Source organism: Petromyzon marinus, chromosome 66 (genome assembly GCF_048934315.1).
Source record: "Petromyzon marinus isolate PM22_M1 ecotype Great Lakes invasive population chromosome 66, UKy_Petmar_22M1.pri1.0, whole genome shotgun sequence".
Taxonomy (NCBI): Eukaryota; Metazoa; Chordata; class Hyperoartia; order Petromyzontiformes; family Petromyzontidae; genus Petromyzon; species Petromyzon marinus.
Genome location: NC_133732.1, coordinates 9,614,369 through 9,638,248, shown reverse-complemented (window position 1 = coordinate 9,638,248; position 23,880 = coordinate 9,614,369). Strand labels below are relative to the sequence as shown.

At 49.6% G+C, this 23,880-nt stretch overlaps 1 protein-coding gene across 3 annotated transcripts; it reads right to left on the bottom strand.

Annotated features, from left to right (window-relative positions):
• Positions 1–904: 904 nt before the first annotated feature.
• On the bottom strand, positions 905–23,342 carry LOC116956679 (uncharacterized). 3 transcript variants are annotated; one of them, XM_076054654.1, is made up of 6 exons: positions 23,049–23,342; positions 13,623–13,684; positions 11,801–12,379; positions 9,609–9,749; positions 2,942–3,097; positions 905–1,351 (listed from the first exon to the last, which is right to left on the bottom strand). In XM_076054654.1, exons 3-6 carry the CDS (start codon positions 12,372–12,374, stop codon positions 915–917), a joined length of 1,308 nt encoding a protein of 435 aa, XP_075910769.1. In that variant the 5' UTR covers positions 12,375–12,379; positions 13,623–13,684; positions 23,049–23,342; the 3' UTR covers positions 905–914. The 3 variants fall into 3 exon arrangements, with proteins under 3 accessions (XP_075910769.1, XP_075910770.1, XP_032834352.2); XM_076054655.1 differs by lacking the exon at positions 23,049–23,342 and adding an exon at positions 19,219–23,040; XM_032978461.2 differs by lacking the exon at positions 13,623–13,684.
• Positions 23,343–23,880: the final 538 nt, after the last annotated feature.

Here is a 23,880-nt window from a genome sequence, read left to right as displayed (position 1 = left end):
ACTGATTGGTCCACACCAAGGGACGGCTTTCTTTTGAGCCTCGACCCAATTGGTGCTCGATCAGATGACGCCAAAAGGCGTCACACAGCTCAAAGACAATGCACTATCAAAGTAATGAGGGCTCGGGGTGAGCATCTACACATCATTAGACCTCCTTTGCCAGTACCAAAATGTAATAATAGGGGTTTTTCCCCTTTTTTTCTGGCAACAAAACTGAAACCTTTTTACAAGGATTCATGTCACTGCATTAACTGCAATACCTGCAGTCAAAATGCAAACAAAAAACATACTATGATAATATGATGATGCATTGTCCTTGAAACTGATTGGTCCACACCAAGAGACGGCTTTCTTTTGAGCCTCGTCTCAAACGGCGTCAGACCAGAGAACCCACGACAAAAGGCGAACACAGCACAATGACAATGCCACTATCAGGGCACTCGTAGCTCGGGGTGAGCAGCTACAACACGGGATTCCTTGTTTTGCTACTATCAAAGTATGAAAAAATAACAAGAGGCTTTTACCCTTTCTGGCAATACAAACACGAGTGGTGTTCCGATGTTCAAACGCCAAATTAGATGCCGTTTGCAAGGAATCAAGTTTCTGCACCTACCCCCACGCGACAAGCGGCCACCCTCAAGAAACTCGTTGTCAAATCGAGATCGCGAGGCCGCGTCGGGCGAAAGATTCCCCCCCCTGCGCCCGACGCGGCCCACAACAAACTCCGTTCCTGGGTCAAAGACGGAGAAACATCGGTTGTCGACGGCCGGACCTCATCATCACCTAACCCCCCCCACCCCGCCCGCCTCTCCCACCCCCCTGCCCACGGGCCCCCCCCCCCCACGGCCCTCCCCCCACCCACGGCCTCCCCCCACGGCCTCCCCCCAGGCACCCCCCCCCCCCCCCACGACCGCTCAGGCCTGCGCGTGCTTGCGCTGGTGCAGCTTCAGGTAGGAGAGCTTGGAGAAGACGCGGCCGCACTCCCCGCAGATGTGCGGCATCGCCTCCACGTGGATCAGCTGGTGCACCTTGAGGTGCGGGTGCTGGCGGAAGCCCTTGCCGCACTCGGGGCAGACGTGCGGCCGCTCGCCCGTGTGGATGCGACGGTGCACCTTGAGGCTGTAGTTGAGCGAGAAGCCCTTGCCGCACACGTCGCACACGTGCGGCCGCTCGCCCGTGTGCGCCATGCGGTGCACGCGCAGCGTGTACGAGTCCTTGAAGCCCTTGCCGCACTCCTCGCAGAGGTGCGGGCGAGCGCTGTTGTGCATCTTCAGGTGCTTCTTGAGGTTCTTGCGCGACGAGTAGCCCCGGCCGCACTCCTCGCACACGTGGAGGGTCTCGGCCACCAGCTCTGGGGAGGGGTTGGTGGGGAGAGGGTGTGGGGGGGGGGAGGGGTGGGGAGAGAGGGTGGGGAGAGAGGGTGGGGGGGGGGGAGGGTGGGGGGAGAGAGGGTGGGGAGAGAGGGTGGGGAGAGGGGGTGGGGGGGGGAGAGAGGGTGGGGAGAGAGGGTGGGGAGAGGGGGTGGGGGGGGAGAGAGGGTGGGGAGAGAGGGGGGGGAGAGAGGGTGGGGAGAGAGGGTGGGGAGAGAGGGGGGGAGAGAGGGTGGGGAGAGAGGTGGGGAGAGAGGGGAGGAGAGAGGGGGGGAGAGAGGGGGGGAGAGGGTGGGGAGAGAGGGTGGGGAGAGAGGGTGGGGAGAGAGGGGAGGATAGAGGGGGGGGAGAGAGGGGGGGAGAGAGGGGGGGAGAGGGTGGGGAGAGAGGGTGGGGGGGGAGAGAGGGTGGGGGGGGGAGAGAGGGTGGGGAGAGAGGGGGGGAGAGAGGGGAGGAGAGAGGGGGGGAGAGAGGGGGGGAGAGGGTGGGGAGAGAGGGTGGGGGAGAGGGGGGGGGAGAGGGGGTGAGAGGGGGAGGGGACGAGGTGAGGGAGGGGACGAGGTGGCGGAGGGGGCGAGGTGGGGTAGGGGGCGAGGTGGGGGAGGGGCGACGTGGGGGAGGGGCGACGTGGGGGAGGGGGCAAGGTGGGGGAGGGGCGACGTGGGGGAGGGGCGACGTGGGGGAGGGGCGACGTGGGGGAGGGGGCGAGGTGGGGGAGGGGCGAGGTGGGGGAGGGGCGAGGTGGGGTAGGGGGCGAGGTGGGGGAGGGGCGACGTGGGGGAGGGGCGAGGTGGGGGAGGGGCGAGGTGGGGGAGGGGCGAGGTGGGGGAGGGGCGAGGTGGGGGAGGGGCGAGGTGGGGTAGGGGGCGACGTGGGGAGGGGGGAGAGAGAGGGGCGGGCGGTGTGGCCGTGTTTGCGTCATCGTCTCCGTCGTGGGCCGTGTTAACTGGAGAGTTTACGTCATCGCAAACGGCAGAGGAAGACGAACTAAACTCAAGTAGCTCCGTGGGTCCACCGAGGCTCCCACCGGGAGGCCGTGCGGCACGGTTTTTTCGTGCCCAGCTATCGTAGAGTGGCGTGGCGGTGGTGCCGCTACGGTTCTCTGCGGTGAGCACCGACGTCTCTGTAAAGACGACGCTGCCGCTACCGCCGCCGCCGCTGCTGCGCCTCTCCAATGAAAATAAAATTAACGCTCGCGCTGTTCCAACACGCACCCATGCACCCTGCAGCCTGCCAGACGTCTTGCAACGGGAGAAAGGGTAATTACGCAAAGTATTATTATTGCCACTGAATAAACGCTGATAAAACGTTGAGCGTGACGATCAGTCGGTTGACCGACCGACCGATCGAGTGTCCAATTGACCGATCGACCGACCGACCTTCTGATTGACCGACTGATCGACCGAGCGTCCAGTTGACCGACCGAGGGTCTGATTGACCGACCGACCGTCTGATTGACCGACCGACTGATCGTCCGACTGATCGATCGACCAACCAACCGAGCGATCGACCGACCGGCCGCCCGACCGCCCCACCGACACGGACTCGCGACGTCCCGCGAGACTCCTCACCGGTGTCGTGGGCCTCACGGTAGCCGTGACCGCCGATGGGCACCCTCATGCGGTTCACACGGCCCTCGTGCGGCACGCCGCGCTGAATGCCGCCGCCGCCGCCACCGCCGTCATCATCGTCGTCGTCACCGTAGCCGTAGTCAAACTCCTCCGGCCCTGGTGAAGCAAGCAGCACCAGCGGTGCCGATCACGCGGGGAAATCCAACTGGTGCAGCAGCTAAGCCTACGGTAACTACTGCAGCACAAGATACTACTATAATACAACTGCTACTACAATACTACTACAATACACAACTACCACTACAATACTACTACTACAATACAACTACAATACACAACTACAATACACAACAACTACAATACACAACTACTACAATACACAACTACTACAATACACAACAACTACAACACAACTACTACAATACACAACAACTACAATACACAACAACTACAATACACAACCACAATACACAACCACTACTACAATACTACTACAATACAACTACTATTACTACAATACAACTACTACAACTACAATACAACTTCTTTAATACACAACTACAATACACAACTACAATACAACTACTACTACAATACAACTACAATACAACTACTACTACAACACAACTACTACTACAATACAACTACTACTACAATACTACTACTACAATACAACTACAATACTACTACTACAATACACAACTACTACAATACACAACTACTACAACACAACTACTACCACAACACAACTACTACTGCAATACTACTACTACAATACAACTACAATACAACTACTACTACAATACAACTACAATACACAACAACTACAATACACAACTACTACAATACACAGCAACTACAACACAACTACTACAATACACAACAACTACAATACACAACTACAATACACACCAACTACAATACACAACTACAATACACAACCACTACTACAATACAACTACTACTACAATACAACTACTATTACTACAATACAACTACTACAACTACAAAACAACTACTTTAATACACAACTACAATACAACTACCACTACAATACAACTACTACTACAATACAACTACTACTACAATACAACTACAACACAACTACTACTACTACAATACAACTACTACAATACTACTACTACAATACAACTACAATACTACTACTACAATACACAACTACTACAACACAACTACTACCACAACACAACTACTACCACAACTACTACTACAATACAACTACAATACAACTACTACTACAATACAACGACAATACAACTACTACTACAATACAACTACAATACACAACTACTACAATACACAACTACTACAATACAACTACAATACACAACAACTACAATACAACTACTACGACACAACTACTAATACAATACAACAACTACTACTACAATACTACTACTACAATACAACTACAATACAACGACAATACAACTACTACTACAATACAACTACAATACACAACAACTACAATACACAACAACTACAATACACAACTACTACAATACACAACTACTACAATACACAACAACTACAATACACAACTACAATACACAACCACTACTACAATACAACTACTACTACAATACAACTACTATTACTACAATACAACTACTACAACTACAATACAACTACTTTAATACACAACTACAATACAACTACCACTACAATACAACTACTACTACAATACAACTACTACTACAATACAACTACTACTACAACACAACTACTACTACAATACAACTACAATACTACTACTACAATACACAACTACTACAACACAACTACTACCACAACACAACTACTACAATACAACTACAATACAACTACTACTACAATACGACAATACAACTACTACTACAATACAACTACAATACACAACTACTACAATACACAACAACTACAATACACAACAACTACAATACAACACAACTACTAATACAATACAACTACTACTACTACAATACTACTACTACAATACAACTAAAATACTACAATACACAGCTACTACAATACACAACTACTACAACACAACTACTACCACAACACAACTACTACTACTACAATACACAACTACTACAACACAACTACTACTACAATACTACTACTACAAAACTACAATACAACTACTACTACAATACAACGACAATACTACTACAATACAACTACAATACACAACTACCACAATACACAACTACTACAATACAACTACAATACACAAGTACAATACACAACAACGACAATACAACTACTACAATACTACTACTACAATACAACTACAATACACAACAACTACAATACACAACTACTACAATACTACTACTACAATACAACTACTACTACAATACAACCACTACAACTACTACTACAATACAACCACTACAACTACAATACAACCACTACAACACCACCACACAACTACTACAACAACACAACTACAACCCCACCACTACAACTAAACCAAGACTACAGCAATACAACTACAACAATACCACCACTACAAACCACAACTACTACAACAACACTACAACACCATCAATACAACACACCACACCACAACACCACCATTACAACTACTACAACAATACAACTACTACAGGAACAACACAACTACAACCCCACCACTACAACACCACCACAACAACTACACCAGGACTGCAACAATACGACTACTACAACACGACCACTGCAACACCACTACTACAGCTACAACAACAACACAACTATTACAACCCCACCAATACAACACGAACAACAACAACAGCTGCCAATACAACTACTACTACAATACAACTACTACTACAATACAACTACTACTACAATACAACTACTATTACTACAATACAACTACTACTACAATACACAACTACAATACACAACAACTACAATACACAACTACTACAATACACAACAACTACAATACACAACTACAATACACAACAACTACAATACACAACTACAATACACAACCACTACTACAATACAACTACTACTACAATACAACTACTATTACTACAATACAACTACTACAACTACAATACAACTTCTTTAATACACAACTACAATACACAACTACAATACAACTACTACTACAATACAACTACAATACAACTACTACTACAACACAACTACTACTACAATACAACTACTACTACAATACTACTACTACAATACAACTACAATACTACTACTACAATACACAACTACTACAACACAACTACTACCACAACACAACTACTACTGCAATACTACTACTACAATACAACTACAATACAACTACTACTACAATACAACTACAATACAACTACAATACACAACTACAATACACAACTACTACAATACACAACTACAATACACAACCACTACTACAATACAACTACTACTACAATACAACTACTATTACTACAATACAACTACTACAACTACAAAACAACTACTTTAATACACAACTACAATACACAACTACAATACAACTACCACTACAATACAACTACTACTACAATACAACTACAACACAACTACTACTACAACACAACTACTACTACAATACAACTACTACTACAATACAACTACTACTACAATACTACTACTACAATACAACTACAATACACAACTACTACAACACAACTACTACAACACAACTACTACCACAACACAACTACTACCACAACACAACTACTACTACAATACAACTACAATACAACTACTACTACAATACAACGACAATACAACTACTACTACAATACAACTACAATACACAACTACTACAATACACAACTACTACAATACAACTACAATACACAACAACTACAATACAACTACTACAACACAACTACTAATACAATACAACAACTACTACTACAATACTACTACTACAATACAACTACAATACAACTACTACTACAATACAACGACAATACAACTACTACTACAATACAACTACAATACACAACAACTACAATACACAACTACTACAATACACAACTACTACAATACACAACAACTACAATACACAACTACAATACACAACTACAATACAACTACAATACACAACAAGTACAATACACAACAACGACAATACAACTACTACAATACTACTACTACAATAAAACTACAATACACAACAACTACAATACACAACTACTACAATACTACTACTACAATACAACTACTACTACAATACAACCACTACAACTACTACTACAATACAACCACTACAACTACAATACAACCACTACAACTACAATACAACCACTACAACACCACCACACAACTACTACAACAACACAACTACAACCCCACCACTACAACTAAACCAAGACTACAGCAATACAACTACAACAATACCACCACTACAAACCACAACTACTACAACAACACCACAACACCATCAATACAACACACCACAACACCATTACAACTACTACAACAATACAACTACTACAGGAACAACACAACTACAACCCCACCACTACAACACCACCACAACAACTACACCAGGACTGCAACAATACGACTACTACAACACGACCACTGCAACACCACTACTACAGCTACAACAACAACACAACTATTACAACCCCACCAATACAACACGAACAACAACAACAGCTGCCAATACAACTACTACTACAATACAACTACTACTACAATACAACTACTACTACAATACAACTACTACAATACAACAACTACTACTACAATACAACTACAATACTGCTACTACAATACACAACTACTACAATACACAACTACTACAACATAACTACTACTACAACACAACTACTACTACAACACAACTACTACTACAATACAACTACTACTACAATACAACTACTACTACAATACACACCTACAACAATACTCAACTACTACTACAACACAACTACTACTACAACACAACTACTAGTACAACACAACTACTACTACAATACAACTACAATACACAACTACTACAATACACAACTACTACAATACAACTACTACTACAATACAACCACTACAACTACTACTACAATACAACCACTACAACACCACCACTACAACTACAATACAACCACTACAACACCACCACTACTACAACAACAACACAACTACAACCCCACCACACAACTACTACAACAACACAACTACAACCCCACCACACAACTACTACAACAACACAACTACAACCCCACCACACAACTACTACAACAACACAACTACAACCCCACCACTACAACTAAACCAAGACTACAGCAATACAACTACAACAATACCACCACTACAAACCACAACTACTACAACAACACAACACCACCAATACAACACAACGCCACCACCACAACACCACCACCATTACAACTACTACAACAATACAACTACTACAAGAACAATACAACTACTACAAGAACAACACAACTACAACCCCACCACTACAACACCACCACAACAACTACACCAGGACTGCAACAATACGACTACTACAACACGACCACTACAACACCACTACTACAGCTACAACAACAACACAACTACTACAACCCCACCAATACAACACGAACAACAACAACAGCTGCCAGAGGCGGTGACGTCACCACGGCGCTCGTGCCAGGCTGGGTGCACGGTGAGACCACGTGAAGTGTCGATCGCCTGCTGGCAGGAGGTTACGAGACAGACCCAGCAGGTGCCATGGGTCGGCCGACTGAGATGACCGGCAGATACACCACCGGCTGTGCCCCCTATTATGCCAACTTTTCTGCGTTTTAGCCGCCCGGCGCTCCGCTCGTTGTTGTGAGCGTCGCTCCTCTGCCCTCCGTTATTGCTGCTGGAGGGCGACTGCCTCCAGTTGCCCAGCAGCAGCGGCGTCCTTCACGAGCCTCCTCCTCCACAGAGGCCGATCTTGACACTGCTGGTACCAGTCATCGGCAAGTCCACTCAGCTCCACATCCTCCCGTACCGCATCAGTGAAACATCTTACTCCAGCCCGTGCCTCGCCCATTTGCCCCCTGTATCAGGCCAAACAGAAGCTGCATGCGATGGCTGGGCATGCAGGCTACATGACCCAGCAGTGGCAAAAGTCATCCTCGCCTGCTCTAAGAGATCAACGATGAACCCTCACACTCTCATCCAAGTCCCCAGGTTAAACCCGGGATATATGTAGGTATGTGTGTGTGTATACGTTGGACTTCTTTCGCACCGTACGTAGCCAACCACGCTGATCGGAGGTGTGGGGGGAAGGAAAACAAGCTAAACACAACAACCACCAATTAGCACGGTTGGCTACATACGATGCGAAAGAAGTGCAACAAGCACACACAGAAACCCACAGACTCCCACAGACATCCAGACCCAGAGACACCTACAGAGATCCACAGATTAGCACGGTGGGCTATGTACGGCGGTGCGATAGAAGTTTGACGTACGTACACACACACACACACAGAGACCCACAGACACCAAGACCCATAAAGACAGATTAGCACGGTTGGCTACATACGATGCGATAGAAGTTCAACATACACACACACAAACACACACCCACAGACACCGAGACCCACAGATTAGCACGGTGGGCTACGTACGGTGGTGCGTTAGAAGTTCGACATACGCACGCACACAGAAATGTTGTGGTCCCCCGCAAATGAAGGAGATCCGGGGCGTCTCTTACCGGCTCCGTCCACTTCTGACTTCACGTCGTCCTCCAGCCACTCGTCGTCATACTCCGCATCCTCCTCCTCCTCCTCCGCCTCCTCCTCCTCCGCCTCCTGTTTGATCCGCAGGTTCAGCGGCTGGGCGTGCTCAGAGGAGGCTTTCAAAGAGACGGGGGGTCGGGGGTTGGGGGGGAGTCAAGCAAGTCAAAGTCTCCCTCCAGTAGCAGGCACGCGCTGCAGTAGTCCAGACACCACAACCATACTACAGCACTCGTTTTTCAGGATCAGAATATTAATTCGTACTAAACTGGAGGAATCTGAAGAGCTATGAAGCTCTTTGTTTACAGATGTCCACTCAGGTGGCACGGGGTTCAGAACGTTACAACGAGGAATCTGAAGAGCTATAAAGCTCTTTGTTTACAGATGTCCACTTTGGTGGCATGGGGTCAGAACGTTACAACAACAAACGATACAAACACATCGTAGTAGTGCAAAGTAGTGGAAAGGTAAACAAATCACTTACAAATATACAAATACAACTGTACTACTTTTAATCTAGAATTGAAGCTTTCGTGACTGCAGAAATTACTATACTCATTGGTTCTTCTTTCGGTAAAGTCACGTAAGTAGAAATAAAATAAAATTGAAATCACAAATAAAATAAAATTTTAAAATAAAATGTTATTTTATTCGTGATTTAATTTTTTTTATGTCTACATGCATAACTTTACTGAAAGAACCAATGAGTATTGTACTACTTTAATCTTGACCAGTTGTAGTGAGTCCAACTGAGTCGCAGACGTTATCTTGGGAGCAACACTATTTATTACGCAACTTTAACACAACATCACACAATCTACACTCGGGTCTCGAATGCCCATCCAGCCACGCTACGTCAGAACTAGACACGGTTCGCTATCCCGGCCCGGACCACGAGCTGGGTCCCGGACCGCGTGGCTATAGGCCGGCAAAATGAAGAACCCCCAGCTCCTCACGGGGCCCCCGTTATACCCCCCGAGCTGGGGCTGGGGCTGGCTCCGCCCCTCGCCCCGCCCACCTTCCAGATCTCTCTCGAGCTCTTTCTCGAAGGCTCCCGAGAGCTCTTTCAGACCACGTGACCGCACAGCAGCCCCCGTCCACCGGTAGCCCCCCTTCCAATATCATCCGGCCACGTGTCGGCAGGTCAACCGGCGTATCGTGCCCCAACGTAACCCTGGCTGGCCGACGCTCTCTCTCGCTCCCTCACCGGGAGCCCGCACCGCACACTGTACGTGGTGCCTCAGCGCTGACCAGCGCTCACCCAAGCCCCGCTAGGGCCGGTACTACGCCCCGTCAGCGGGCTACACATAATGACAGCACATTATCCGCCATGGCTTCGTAAGCCCGGCACCACACAGTGACAATCACAGTCACTACACAGGTAAGGCCCCACTCAGCTGCTGTGTGGTTGCTCTTTTTCAGACGCGACCCCTGGGTATCACAAATGATAGCAGCTCAACCACGTGGCTTATCACCATCATCATGTGGACATTTATAGCAGCAGACAAATAACTCTAAACGCGTAGTGACGTTGATTCTAAATGTGGAGGGAAAAACCGGGCCACCGGGAGAGATATCCACGTGGCCACGAGGAGAGAGACGCAGACTCCAAATCTACAGCAGCAGCAGGCATCGTCGGGGTCGGGATCGAAACCACGACCTCCTGTGGGTGAGGAGTAGCATCACGGACCACTGTGAGTGAGGGGTGGTGAGTGTGGGTGAGGGGTGGTGAGTGTGGGTGAGGGTTGGTGAGTGTGGGTGAGGGTTAGTGAGTGTGGGTGAGGGGTGGTGAGTGTGGGTGAGGGTTGGTGAGTGTGGGTGAGGGTGAGTGTGGGTGAGGGGTGGTGAGTGTGGGTGAGGGGTGGTGAGTGTGGGTGAGGGGTGGTGAGTGTGGGTGAGGGTTGGTGAGTGTGGGTGAGGGGTGGTGAGTGTGGGTGAGGGTTGGTGAGTGTGGGTGAGGGTTAGTGAGTGTGGGTGAGGGGTGGTGAGTGTGGGTGAGGGGTGGTGAGTGTGGGTGAGGGTTGGTGAGTGTGAGTGAGGGGTGGTGAGTGTGGGTGAGGGTTGGTGAGTATGGGTGAGGGTTAGTGAGTGTGGGTGAGGGGTGGTGAGTGTGGGTGAGGGGTGGTGAGTGTGGGTGAGGGGTGGTGAGTGTGGACCGGCGTGTGCTCACCGTGGTACCCTGCGCTCTCCCCGCCGGCCCCGCCCCACGTCTCGGCGCTGGCCCCGCCCCCGCTGGCCCCGCCCCCGCTGGCCGCTTCTCCGCGCTTCAACAGCAGCTTCCTCGACCGCGACCGCGACCGCGACGAGCTACCCCCTCCCTTCCTCTTGCTGCTCTTCTTCTTGCTCTTCTTCTCCGCTCTCTCCCCCCTCTCCATCCTTTCCCCTCGCTCCACCCTCTCCGCTCTCTCCGCTCTCTCGGCTCTCTCGGCTCTCTCCACCCTCTCCATCCTCTCCATCCTCTCCACCCTCTCCATCCTCTCCAATCTCTCCGCCCTCTCCGCCCTCCCCCCCCTCTCCCCCCTCTCCGCCCTCCCCCCCCTCTCCATCTTCTCCGACCTCTCCGCCCTCCCCGCCCTCTCCGACCTCTCCGCCCGCTCCATCTTCTCCGACCTCTCCGACCTCTCGGCTCTCCCCGCCCTCTCCGACCTCTCCGCCCGCTCCATCTTCTCCAACTTCCGAGGCCTCTCCGACCTCTGCGATCTCTCCAGTTTCTCCGACCGCTTCATCCTCTTCATTCTCTCCATCCGCCCTGCGGTCACGCACGCGCGCGGCAACAGTGCAGTACAACATTCGCGTCGTCGCGCGTCTCTTTCCCTCCCGTTGCCAGTGACGAAGGGACTGATGGACACTTCACCCCCAGGTTCTCTTTCTGTAGCCAGCATCGCCGCTTCCATCGTACGTGCAAGCGCTTCAGCTCCAGAGGCTTCCTAAAATCCTCCTTCCGACATTAGGGAGCCGCTGGGAGCTATGATGCACTCTTAAATAATCATCATCACCTAGATTGACAAACTTGCTTCTTTAGAACTGCTTGCCGTCGTGTTTAGTGTTGTTGTGTTTAGTGTTGTCGTCCTTCCCCCGCGCCTCCGATTAGCCACGGTTGGCTATGTACGGTGCGAAAGAAGTCCAACGTACACACACAGAGACCCACAGGCACCCCAGACCCATAGAGACAGAGACCCACAGGCACCCCAGACCCATAGAGACACACAGAGACCCACAGGCACCCCAGACCCATAGAGACACACAGAGACCCACAGGCACCCCAGACCCATAGAGACACACAGAGACCCACAGGCACCCCAGACCCATAGAGGCACATAGAGACCCACAGATTAGCGCAGTTGGCTACCTACGGTGCAGAAAAAAGTCCAGCGTACATACGCACACGTAAGTCGTTAACCTTACACTTACGTTCAAGTTTACTAGACATGCATGTGCCTGCACAGCACCGCACGCCAAATTTGTACGCGTTTGCAGATGACACTCGACGTGCTTTGCATTCCAAAATATACTAACTTGCCGATTAACGTGCTGGGTTGATGTCAGGTGAAACAACAACAACGGGAGGTGATGGTGGGTGGGTGGTGGGTCATGAGTGGTGGATGGTGAGTGGTGAGTGGGTGGATGGGTGGTGGGTGGTCGGTCAGTGGGTGGGTGGGTGGATGGTGAGTGGGTAGGTGGTGAGTGGTGTATCATGAACCGGGGTGGTGGGTGGTCGGTGGGTAGGTGGTGAGTGGTGTATCATGAACCGGGGTGGTGGGTGGTCGGTGGGTAGGTGGTGAGTGGGTAGGTGGTGAGTGGGTAGGTGGTGAGTGGGTAGGGGGTGAGTGGGTGGGGTATCGGAAATCGTGAACCAAACTATTTTTTTCTGGGTTTGCGGATGGCGGATTTGCCGATTGCAGATATTTTCAAGAACGTAAAACCCTCCCCCCCACCCCCCCCACCGTGATGGACAAGGGTTTAGGTGTTCGTACAGGGACTTCTCTACTTACGAACGAGTGAGGTTCCAGAGGTCTGTTCGTAAGTCGATTTGTTCTTCAGTCCAACTTTACTCCTGTCGATTCCAAACACGTTGTAAGGCATGCACAGTGCTACCATACATTATATACTACTATACTACAACATACTACATTATATAACACACTACATTATATACTACTACACTACATTATATACTAATATATACTACATTATATACTATTACACTACTATATACGACTACACTACATCATACACTACATTATATATTACTATACACTACTATATACTACATTATATACGACACTACTATATACTACTACACTATAATACAGGGACTCTTACGAACAAGTTCGTAAGTCGATTTGTTCGAAAGTCCAACTTTACTCCTGTCGATTCCAAACAGGTTGTACGGCGTGTACACTAAACATGGGGAATGGATTTAAGAGTTGTATAATCTGCTGCAGATGTAGATGCCACTGGTTCTTCACATTCTGCAGATGTAGATGCCACTGGTTCTTCATGTTCTATAGCTGTAGATGCTACCGGTTCTTCACGTTCTGCAGATGTAGATGCCACTGGTTCTTCACGTTCTGCAGATGTAGATGCCACTGGTTCTTCGCGTTCTGCAGATATAGATGCCACTGGTTCTTCGCGTTCTGCAGATGCAGATGCCACTGGTTCTTCGCGTTCTGCAGATGTAGATGCCACTGGTTCTTCACGTTCTGCAGATTCAGATGTAGATGCCACCGGTTCTTCACGTTCTGGAGATGCAGATGTAGATGCTAATGGTTCTTCACATTCTGCAGATGCAGATGTAGATGCCACTGGTTCTTCACGTTCTGGAGATGCAGATGTAGATGCCACTGGTTCTTCACGTTCTGCAGATGCAGATGTAGATGCCACTGGTTTTTCACGTTCTGCAGATGCAGATGTAGATGCCATTGGTTCTTCACGTTCTGCAGATGTAGATGCCACTGGTTCTTCACGTTCTGCAGATGTAGATGCCACTGGTTCTTCACGTTCTGCAGATGTAGATGCCACTGGTTCTTCACGTTCTGCAGATGTAGATGCCACTGGTTCTTCACGTTCTGCAGATGTAGATGTCATTGGTTCTTCACGTTCTGCAGATGTAGATGCCACTGGTTCTTCACGTTCTGCAGATGTAGATACCACTGGTTCTTCGCGTTCTGCAGATATAGATGCCACTGGTTCTTCGCGTTCTGCAGATGTAGATGCCACTGGTTCTTCGCGTTCTGCAGATGAAGATGCCACTGGTTCTTCGCGTTCTGCAGATGTAGATGCCACTGGTTCTTCACGTTCTGCAGATGTAGATGCCACTGGTTCTTCACGTTCTGCAGATGTAGATGCCACTGGTTCTTCACGTTCCGCAGATGTAGATGCCACTGGTTCTTCGCGTTTTGCAGATGTAGATGCCACTGGTTCTTCGCGTTCTACAGATGTAGATGCCACTGGTTCTTCACGTTCTGCAGATGCAGATGCCACCGGTTCTTCACGTTCTGCAGATGCAGATGTATATGCCACTGGTTTTTCACGTTCTGCAGATGTAGATGCCACTGGTTCTTCACGTTCTGCAGATGTAGATGCCACTGGTTCTTCACGTTCTGCAGATGTAGATGCCACTGGTTCTTCACGTTCTGCAGATGTAGATGCCACTGGTTCTTCACGTTCTGCAGATGTAGATGCCACTGGTTCTTCGCGTTTTGCAGATGTAGATGCCACTGGTTCTTCGCGTTCTACAGATGTAGATGCCACTGGTTCTTCACGTTCTGCAGATGCAGATGCCACCGGTTCTTCACGTTCTGCAGATGCAGATATGCCACTGGTTTTTCACGTTCTGCAGATGCAGATGTAGATGCCACTGGTTCTTCACGTTTTGCAGATGTAGTTGCCACTGGTTCTTCACGTTCTGCAGATGTAGATGCCACTGGTTCTTCACGTTCTGCAGATGTAGATGCCACTGGTTCTTCACGTTCTGCAGATGTAGATGCCACTGGTTCTTCACGTTCTGCAGATGCAGATGCCACTGGTTCTTCGCGATCTCCAGATGTAGATGCCCCTGGTTCTTCACATTCTATAGATGTAGATGCCACTGGTTCTTCACGTTCTGCAGATGTAGATGCCACTGGTTCTTCACGTTCTGCAGATGTAGATGCCACTGGTTCTTCACGTTCTGCAGATGTAGATGCCACTGGTTCTTCGCGTTCTGCAGATGTAGATGCCACTGGTTCTTCGCGTTCTGCAGATGAAGATGCCACTGGTTCTTCACGTTCTGCAGATGTAGATGCCACTGGTTCTTCACGTTCTGCAGATGTAGATGCCACTGGTTCTTAACGTTCTGCAGATGTAGATGCCACTGGTTCTTCACGTTCTGCAGATGCAGATGCCACTGGTTCTTCGCGATCTCCAGATGTAGATGCCGCTGGTTCTTCACATTCTATAGATGTAGATGCCACTGGTTCTTCACGTTCTGCAGATGTAGATGCCACTGGTTCTTCACGTTCTGCAGATGCAGATGCCACTGGTTCTTCGCAATCTCCAGATGTAGATGCCGCTGGTTCTTCACATTCTATAGATGTAGATGCCACTGGTTCTTCACGTTCTGCAGATGTAGATGCCACTGGTTCTTCGCGTTCTGCAGATGTAGATGCCACTGGTTCTTCGCGTTCTGCAGATGTAGATGCCACTGGTTCTTCGCGTTCTGCAGATGAAGATGCCACTGGTTCTTCGCGTTCTGCAGATGTAGATGCCACTGGTTCTTCACGTTCTGCAGATGTAGATGCCACTGGGTCTTCACGTTCTGCAGATGTAGATGCCACTGGTTCTTCACGTTCTGCAGATGTAGATGCCACTGGTTCTTCACGTTTTGCAGATGTAGATGCCACTGGTTCTTCGCGTTCTACAGATGTAGATGCCACTGGTTCTTCACGTTCTGCAGATGCAGATGCCACCGGTTCTTCATGTTCTGCAAATGCAGATGTAGATGCCACTGGTTCTTCACGTTCTGCAGATGCAGATGTAGATGCCACTGGTTCTTCACGTTCTGCAGATGCAGATGTAGATGTATATGCCACTGGTTTTTCACGTTCTGCAGATGCAGATGTAGATGCCACTGTTTCTTCACGTTTTGCAGATGTAGTTGCCACTGGTTCTTCACGTTCTGCAGATGTAGATGCCACTGGTTATTCGCGATCTGCAGATGTAGATGCCGCTGGTTCTTCACATTCTATAGATGTAGATGCCATTGGTTCTTCATGTTCTGTAGATGTAGATGCCACTGGTTCTTCACGCTCTGTAGATGTAGATACCACTGGTTCTTCACGTTCTGCAGATGTAGATGCCACTGGTTCTTCACGTTCTGCAGATGTAGATGCCACTGGTTCTTCACGTTCTGCAGATGTAGATGCCACTGGTTCTTCGCGTTCTGCAGATGCCACTGGTTCTTCGCGCTCTGCAGATGTAGATGCCACTGGTTCTTCGAGTTCTGCAGATGTAGATGCCACTGGTTCTTCACGTTCTGCAGATGTAGATGCCAATGGTTCTTCGTGTTCTGCAGATGCCACTGGTTCTTCACGTTCTGCAGATGTAGATGCCACTGATTCTTCACGTTCTGCAGATGTAGATGCCACTGGTTATTCACGTTCTGCAGATGTAGATGTCACTGGTTCTTCATGTTTTGCAGATGTAGATGCCACTGGTTCTTCATGTTCTGCAGATGTAGATGCCACTGGTTCTTCATGTTCTGCAGATGTAGATGCCACTGGTTCTTCACGTTCTACAGATGTAGATGCCACTGGTTCTTCACGTTCTGTAGATGCAGATGCCACTGGTTCTTCACGTTCTGCAGATGTAGATGCCACTGGTTCTTCACGTTCTGCAGATGTAGATGCCACTGGTTCTTCACGTTCTGCAGATGTAGATGCCACTGGTTCTTCACGTTCTGCAGATGTAGATGCCACTGGTTCTTCACGTTCTGTAGATGTAGATGCCACTAGTTCTTCACGTTCTACAGATGTAGATGCCATTGGTTCATCGCATTCTGCAGATGTCGACGCCACTGGTTCTTCACGTTCTGCAGATGTAGATGCCACTGGTTCTTTGCGTTCTGGAGATGTAGATGCCACTGGTTCTTTGCGTTCTGCAGATGTAGATGCCACTGGTTCTTCGCGTTCCGCAGATGTAGATGCCACTGGTACTTCACGTTCTGTAGATGTAGATGCCACTGGTTCTTCATGTTCTGCAGATGCAGACGCCACCACCACCGTCTATTGCGCGGCGGTTGAACTTACGACTCTCGGTCGAACGGGCAACTGGACATACAGACCAGGTTTGCGAGTATCTCTGAAAGTTCGTAAGTCAAACGCTCATAAGTAGCGGAGCCCCTGTGCGTACCGTACATCTGCCTGTGGTCTCAATTTTCCGACAAAACATGTTTTTTACTCTTGATCTGAAGCTTTCATGACTGCAAGAATCCATACTCATTGGTTCATCAAAGCGTGGTCAGGCTGTTTCCTCAGCAGCAGCCTCACCACGCTTTCCCGGACGCTTGTGTTGCGCCCAAAACGTCGTGATTTATTTTATTTTATACCTACGTGACTGTACTGAAAGAATCAAATACAGCTAGTCCCCGACTTACGATGGTCCGACTTACGATATTTCGATATTACGATGGCGATAGCGATGACAAAATTGTTAAATATTTTTAATTTGGCGCGGCAGGCAAACGCAGCAGTGTACTACGAGATACGAGACTGTAACTTGATCATCGACATCCTCCTCTTCCGACAACTCTAAGTTAATGTAGCCATCAACAACCCAACATCGTTCAAGTATGCAGACGACGGACAGAATCTTGGTGAGCACAGTAGAATATGATACGTTACAATACGTTCAATGCATGTACGATATATAGCTTTAGCAATTTCATTTTAGGGTCACCACGATACGATACATACGTTCAATGCATGTTAAAAGTGTTTTTTTTTTATAGCAGATGGGATTGTTTCCTGAAAAGACTTTCTATTAAATTGCAGTTCATATAGGTAGGCTAAGAATTGACCTTGTTTTTTACTTTAAATGTTACTGTGCAATACAGTACTGTAATTAATAAATACATACAGCATATAGTTCATACAGTACGGTACTGTAAATTGCTCTGTTTTGCTAAGTTATCACCATTCTTTAAGACTCCTGGGTAGGCTAGGGCCATACTTGAATTTGGCGCTTTTGTGACGGCAGGAATTACTCCTTGGTTTTTTCGGTAAAGTCACGTAGAAATAAGAAATAATAAAAATAAAATAACATAAAAGCACACGACGTTTCGATTGCAACGCAAGCAATCATCATCAGGCATAGAAGAGCTAAATTTAAGAGAGAGAGGAAACACAGAACCGCAGATATATATACAGACATCCCAAGTAGAGGGAGTAAGCACAGAGACCCAAGCAGAGACATAACGTACGGAGCACAGAGAGACAGGGTATCTGTGTCGAGGCCCTAGCATGTAGGGGAGACAAAGAGAGATGGAGAAGCACATCAAATCGAATAAGATTTAGTAAAATTTGGAAGCTTACGATATTTTCGACTTACGATGGGGCTTGTCGTGACACATCTCCATCGTGAGTCGGGAACTACCCTGTAGTATGTTTTTTTTTACTTTTTCTTCTTGTGATGATACAAAGCCAGGGCTTCCAATCATCTCGTAGCCTCGGGTTGGGTGGTGCTTGACGATAATTCACAGCTGGGTCTGCTTTTTGGGTCACCGATTTCCAGGAATGGTTTAAGGGCCCCCACTGAGCTGCTTCGTCGCTCCTTTCTCAGAGGTAGCTGCTCAAAACCAAGTGGCTTCTCATCATCATCATCATGGCGTGGAAATGTTCAGCAGCGGCCAAATAACTCTTTAAACTTGTCATGATGTTGATTCTAAATGTTGCCACGGGGGAGAGAGACAAACGCCAAATGAACCTCACGGCAGTACCCCGGGGTACCATAACACCCCAGGGTACCGCACGATGTCCGTGATGCAGTGATTTTTAGTCTGTTGATGGTTGGCGATGCGGTCGTCGACTCATCTCGACGAGCTGCGCGCTACGATGCACCACTACGGTGCGTGCGAGCGTTCAGGGTTTCGGCGCAATCATCGCCCTCGCTGCGTTTCGACATCGCGGAGTGTCGCACCGATTTCGGATTGATTGGTACCCCAGTCGTGGAGTGAAGTGCACCCCTGCAACAAGACAGTGTGCCAGAAATAAAATGTTTTATTGCCTCGGCCAGTTTTGTATTACTTGGTACCCTGGGCTACCGCCGTGAGGATGAAATCTACAGCAGCAGCAGGCGTTAAGGGTCGGGATCGCACCCACGACCTCCTGCAAACCAGGCGAGGTAGTTAACATCTCATAGCCACTGTGGCCTGAGAGTCGGGATCGAACCCACGACCTCCTGCACACCAGGCGAGGTAGTTAACATCTCCTAGACACAGTGGCCCGAGAGTCAGGATCGAACCCACGACCTCCTGCACACCAGGCGAGGTAGTTAACATCTCCTAGCCAAAGTAGCCTGAGAGTCAGGATCGAACCCACGACCTCCTGCACACCAGGCGAGGTAGTTAACATCTCCTAGCCACAGTAGCCTGAGAGTCAGGATCGAACCCACGACCTCCTGCACACCAGGCGAGGTAGTTAACATCTCCTAGCCAAAGTGGCCTGAGAGTCAGGATCGAACCCACGACCTCCTGCACACCAGGTAAGGTAGTTATCATCTCCTAGCCAAAGTGGCGTCAGAGTCGGGATCGAACCCACGACCTCTTGCACACCACGCGAAGTAGTTAACAGCTCCTAGCCACAATGGCCTGAGAGTCAGGATTGAACCCACGACCTCCTGCACACCAGGCGAGGTAGTTATCATCTCCTAGACACAGTGGCCTGAGAGTCAGGATCGAACCCACGACCTCCTGCACACCAGGCGAGGTAGTTAGCATCTCCTAGACACAGTGGCCTGAGAGTCAGGATCAAACCCACGACCTCCTGCACACCAGGCGAGGTAGTTATCATCTCCTTGCCAAAGTGGCGTCAGAGTCAGGATCGAACCCACGACCTCCTGCACACCAGGCGAGGTAGTTAACATCTCCTAGCAACAGTGGCCTGAGAGTCAGGATCAAACCCACGAGCTCCTGCACACCAGGCGAGGTAGTTAACATCTCCTAGCCAAAGTGGCGTCAGTCAGGATCGCACCCACGACCTCCTGCACACCAGGCGAGGTAGTTAACATCTCCTAGCCACAGTGGCCTGAGAGTCAGGATTGAACCCACGACCTCCTGCACACCAGGAGAGGGAGTTAACATCTCCAAGCCACTTATTGATGTCTTCGTTTTGTTTGTGGTGCATGGTGGTCAAACCCCCTCCCTCCGCTCGCTCGCGATGCCGGCCAGCGTCCCCATCGCGTCGGCCGTGTATTAATCTAAGACAAGAATCCAAGTCTCGGGTGAAGGCGGGTAAAGCTAGTACAGTATTAGTATATAATGTAGTGTAGTAGTATATGAACACACAAAGACAAAGGTCCCCCGTGTAGCCTGTGGCAGGCTGTAGGGGCAAGTGCTGTTAGCAAGTAGCAACAGCGCCTGTGAACACACAAAGACAAAGGTCCCCTGTGTAGCCTGTGACAGGCTGTAGGGGCAAGTGCTATTAGTAGCGAGTAGCAGCGCCTGTGAACACACAAAGATCCCCCGTGTAGCCTGTGACAGACTGTAGGGGCAAGTGCTCTTAGCGAGCAGCAGCTATGAAGGCTACCGGAACTGTGGCACACGAAGGGGTGGGTGGCCAGCACCACGTCCGGCCGCCTTTGTCTCCCCAGTGACGATGTTCACTACACACCGCACCAGGTACTAATTTGAGGCTGAGTCGACCTAGGGGAGGCCCAGGACCGGTTCAGATAATCGTCACCGGTGGTGTTGGCCGTGAGCAGGAATCGAACTCGGGTCGCCGGGTTCATAGCGCAGCGTAGCGCTAACCACTTCACCCACCGCTCCCCACACTCACAGAAACCCACACACCCACACACTCACCCACACACTCACCCACACTCACTCACCCACACTCACTCACCCACACTCACACACTCACAGAAAACCACACACCCACACCCACACACCCACACTCTCACACACCCACACACACACTCACTCACCCACACACACACACCCACACTCACCCACACGCGCGAGCGAGCACGGCGTGTGTGAGTATGGGTGTGTGGGTGAGTGTGTGTGAGTGTGGGTGTGTGAGTGGCCACCCACCCCCTCGTGTACCGTTCCGGCCTTCATAGGTGCTCGCTAACAGCACTTGCCCCTACAGTCTGTTAAGGCTATATGGGGGGGATCTTTGTGAGTGTGTGTGAGTGTAGGTGTGTGAGTGTGTGTGAGTGAGTGTGTGTGAGTGTGGGTGTGTGAGTGTGTGTGGGTGTGTGTGAGTGTAGGTGTGTGAGTGTGTGTGAGTGTGTGAGTGAGTGTGTGTGAGTGTGGGTGTGTGAGTGTGGGTGAGTGTGTGTGAGTGTGGGTGTGTGAGTGTGGGTGAGTGTGTGTGAGTGTAGGTGTGTGAGTGTGTGTGAGTGTGTGAGTGAGTGTGTGTATGGGTGTGTGGGTGGGTGTGGGTGTGTGTGGGTGTGTGTGGGGGTGTGAGTGTGGGTGTGTGTGTGGGTGTAGGTGTGTGTGTGAGTGTGTGTAGGTGTGAGTGTGTGTAGGTGTGAGTGTGTGTGAGTGTGTGTAGTGTGTGTAGTGTGTGTAGGTGTGTGTAGGTGTGTGTGGGTGTGTGAGTGTGTGTAGTGTGTGAGTGTGTGTTAGGGTGAGTGTGTGTAGTGTGTAGGTGTGTGTAGGTGTGAGTGTGTGAGTGTGTAGGTGTGTGTAGGTGTGAGTGTGTGAGTGTGTAGGTGTGAGTGTGTAGGTGTGAGTGTGTGTAGGTGTGTGTGTGTGTAGTGTGTGTAGTGTGTGTAGTGTGTGTAGGTGTGTGAGTGTGTGTGAGTGTGTGTAGGTGTGTGAGTGTGTGTGAGTGTGTGTGAGTGTGTGTATGTGTGTGTGTAGGTGTGTGTGTGTGAGTGTGTGTAGTGTATGTAGTGTGTGTTAGGGTGAGTGTGTGTGTGAATGTATGTAGGTGTGTGAGTGTGTGTAGGTGAGTGTGTAGGTGTGAGTGTGTGTGAGTGTGTGTGAGTGTGTGTGAGTGTGTAGGTGTGTGTGTGTGAGAGTGTGTGAGAGTGTGTGAGTGTGTAGGTGTGTGAGTGTGTGTAGGTGTGAGTGTGTGTAGGTGTGAGTATGTGTGTGAGTGGGAGAGTGTGTAGGTGTGTGTGTGTAGGGTGGATTGTCGTGTGGATGTTTTTTCTTCATCACCCCGCCTGTTGTTTAACGTCCACGTGAACGTAGGGGGGCGACTCACCGCTAACGGCAGCAACAACAACAGCAGCAGTAGGCCACGAGTCGACCAGGGGGCGACTTGCACCAGGCCACGAGTCGACCAGGGGACGACTTGCAGCAGCAGGCCACGAGTCGACCAGGGGGCGACTTGCAGCAGCAGCAGGCTACGAGTCGACCAGGGGGCGACTTGCAGCAGCAGCAGGTCACGAGTCGACCAGGGGGCGACTTGCAGCAGCAGCAGCAGGTCACGAGTCGACCAGGGGGCGACTTGCACCAGGCCACGAGTCGACCAGGGGACGACTTGCAGCAGCAGGCCACGAGTCGACCAGGGGGCGACTTGCAGCAGCAGCAGGCTACGAGTCGACCAGGGGGCGACTTGCAGCAGCAGCAGGTCACGAGTCGACCAGGGGGCGACTTGCAGCAGCAGCAGCAGGTCACGAGTCGACCAGGGGGCGACTTGCAGCAGCAGCAGCAGGTCACGAGTCGACCAGGGGGCGACTTGCAGCAGCAGCAGCAGCAGGGGAAGCGGCAGCAGTGAGCTTGGCGGCCTCGGCAGGACGAGGAGGGAGGGAGGGTGCAGCCGGGCTCCGCCTCCCGCGTCACGTGACGCGCTGATGAACAAAGGACCCCCGTACCGCGTGACCTCTGACCCGGATGTGGTGCACGGTGGGCGGGGCGAGTAGGCTCACTCGGTGAGCCGTCGACTCAGAGCCACGCGCGCGCTCTTGTGCAGGGGGGAGGGGGGAGGGGGGAGGGGGGGATTTTAGTTTTTAAAAACACGTAAAAAAAGATTGTTTTGTAAACAAAAATGGTGTATGTGTGTGTTTCTCTCCCTTGTGATAGTGTATAGTAGT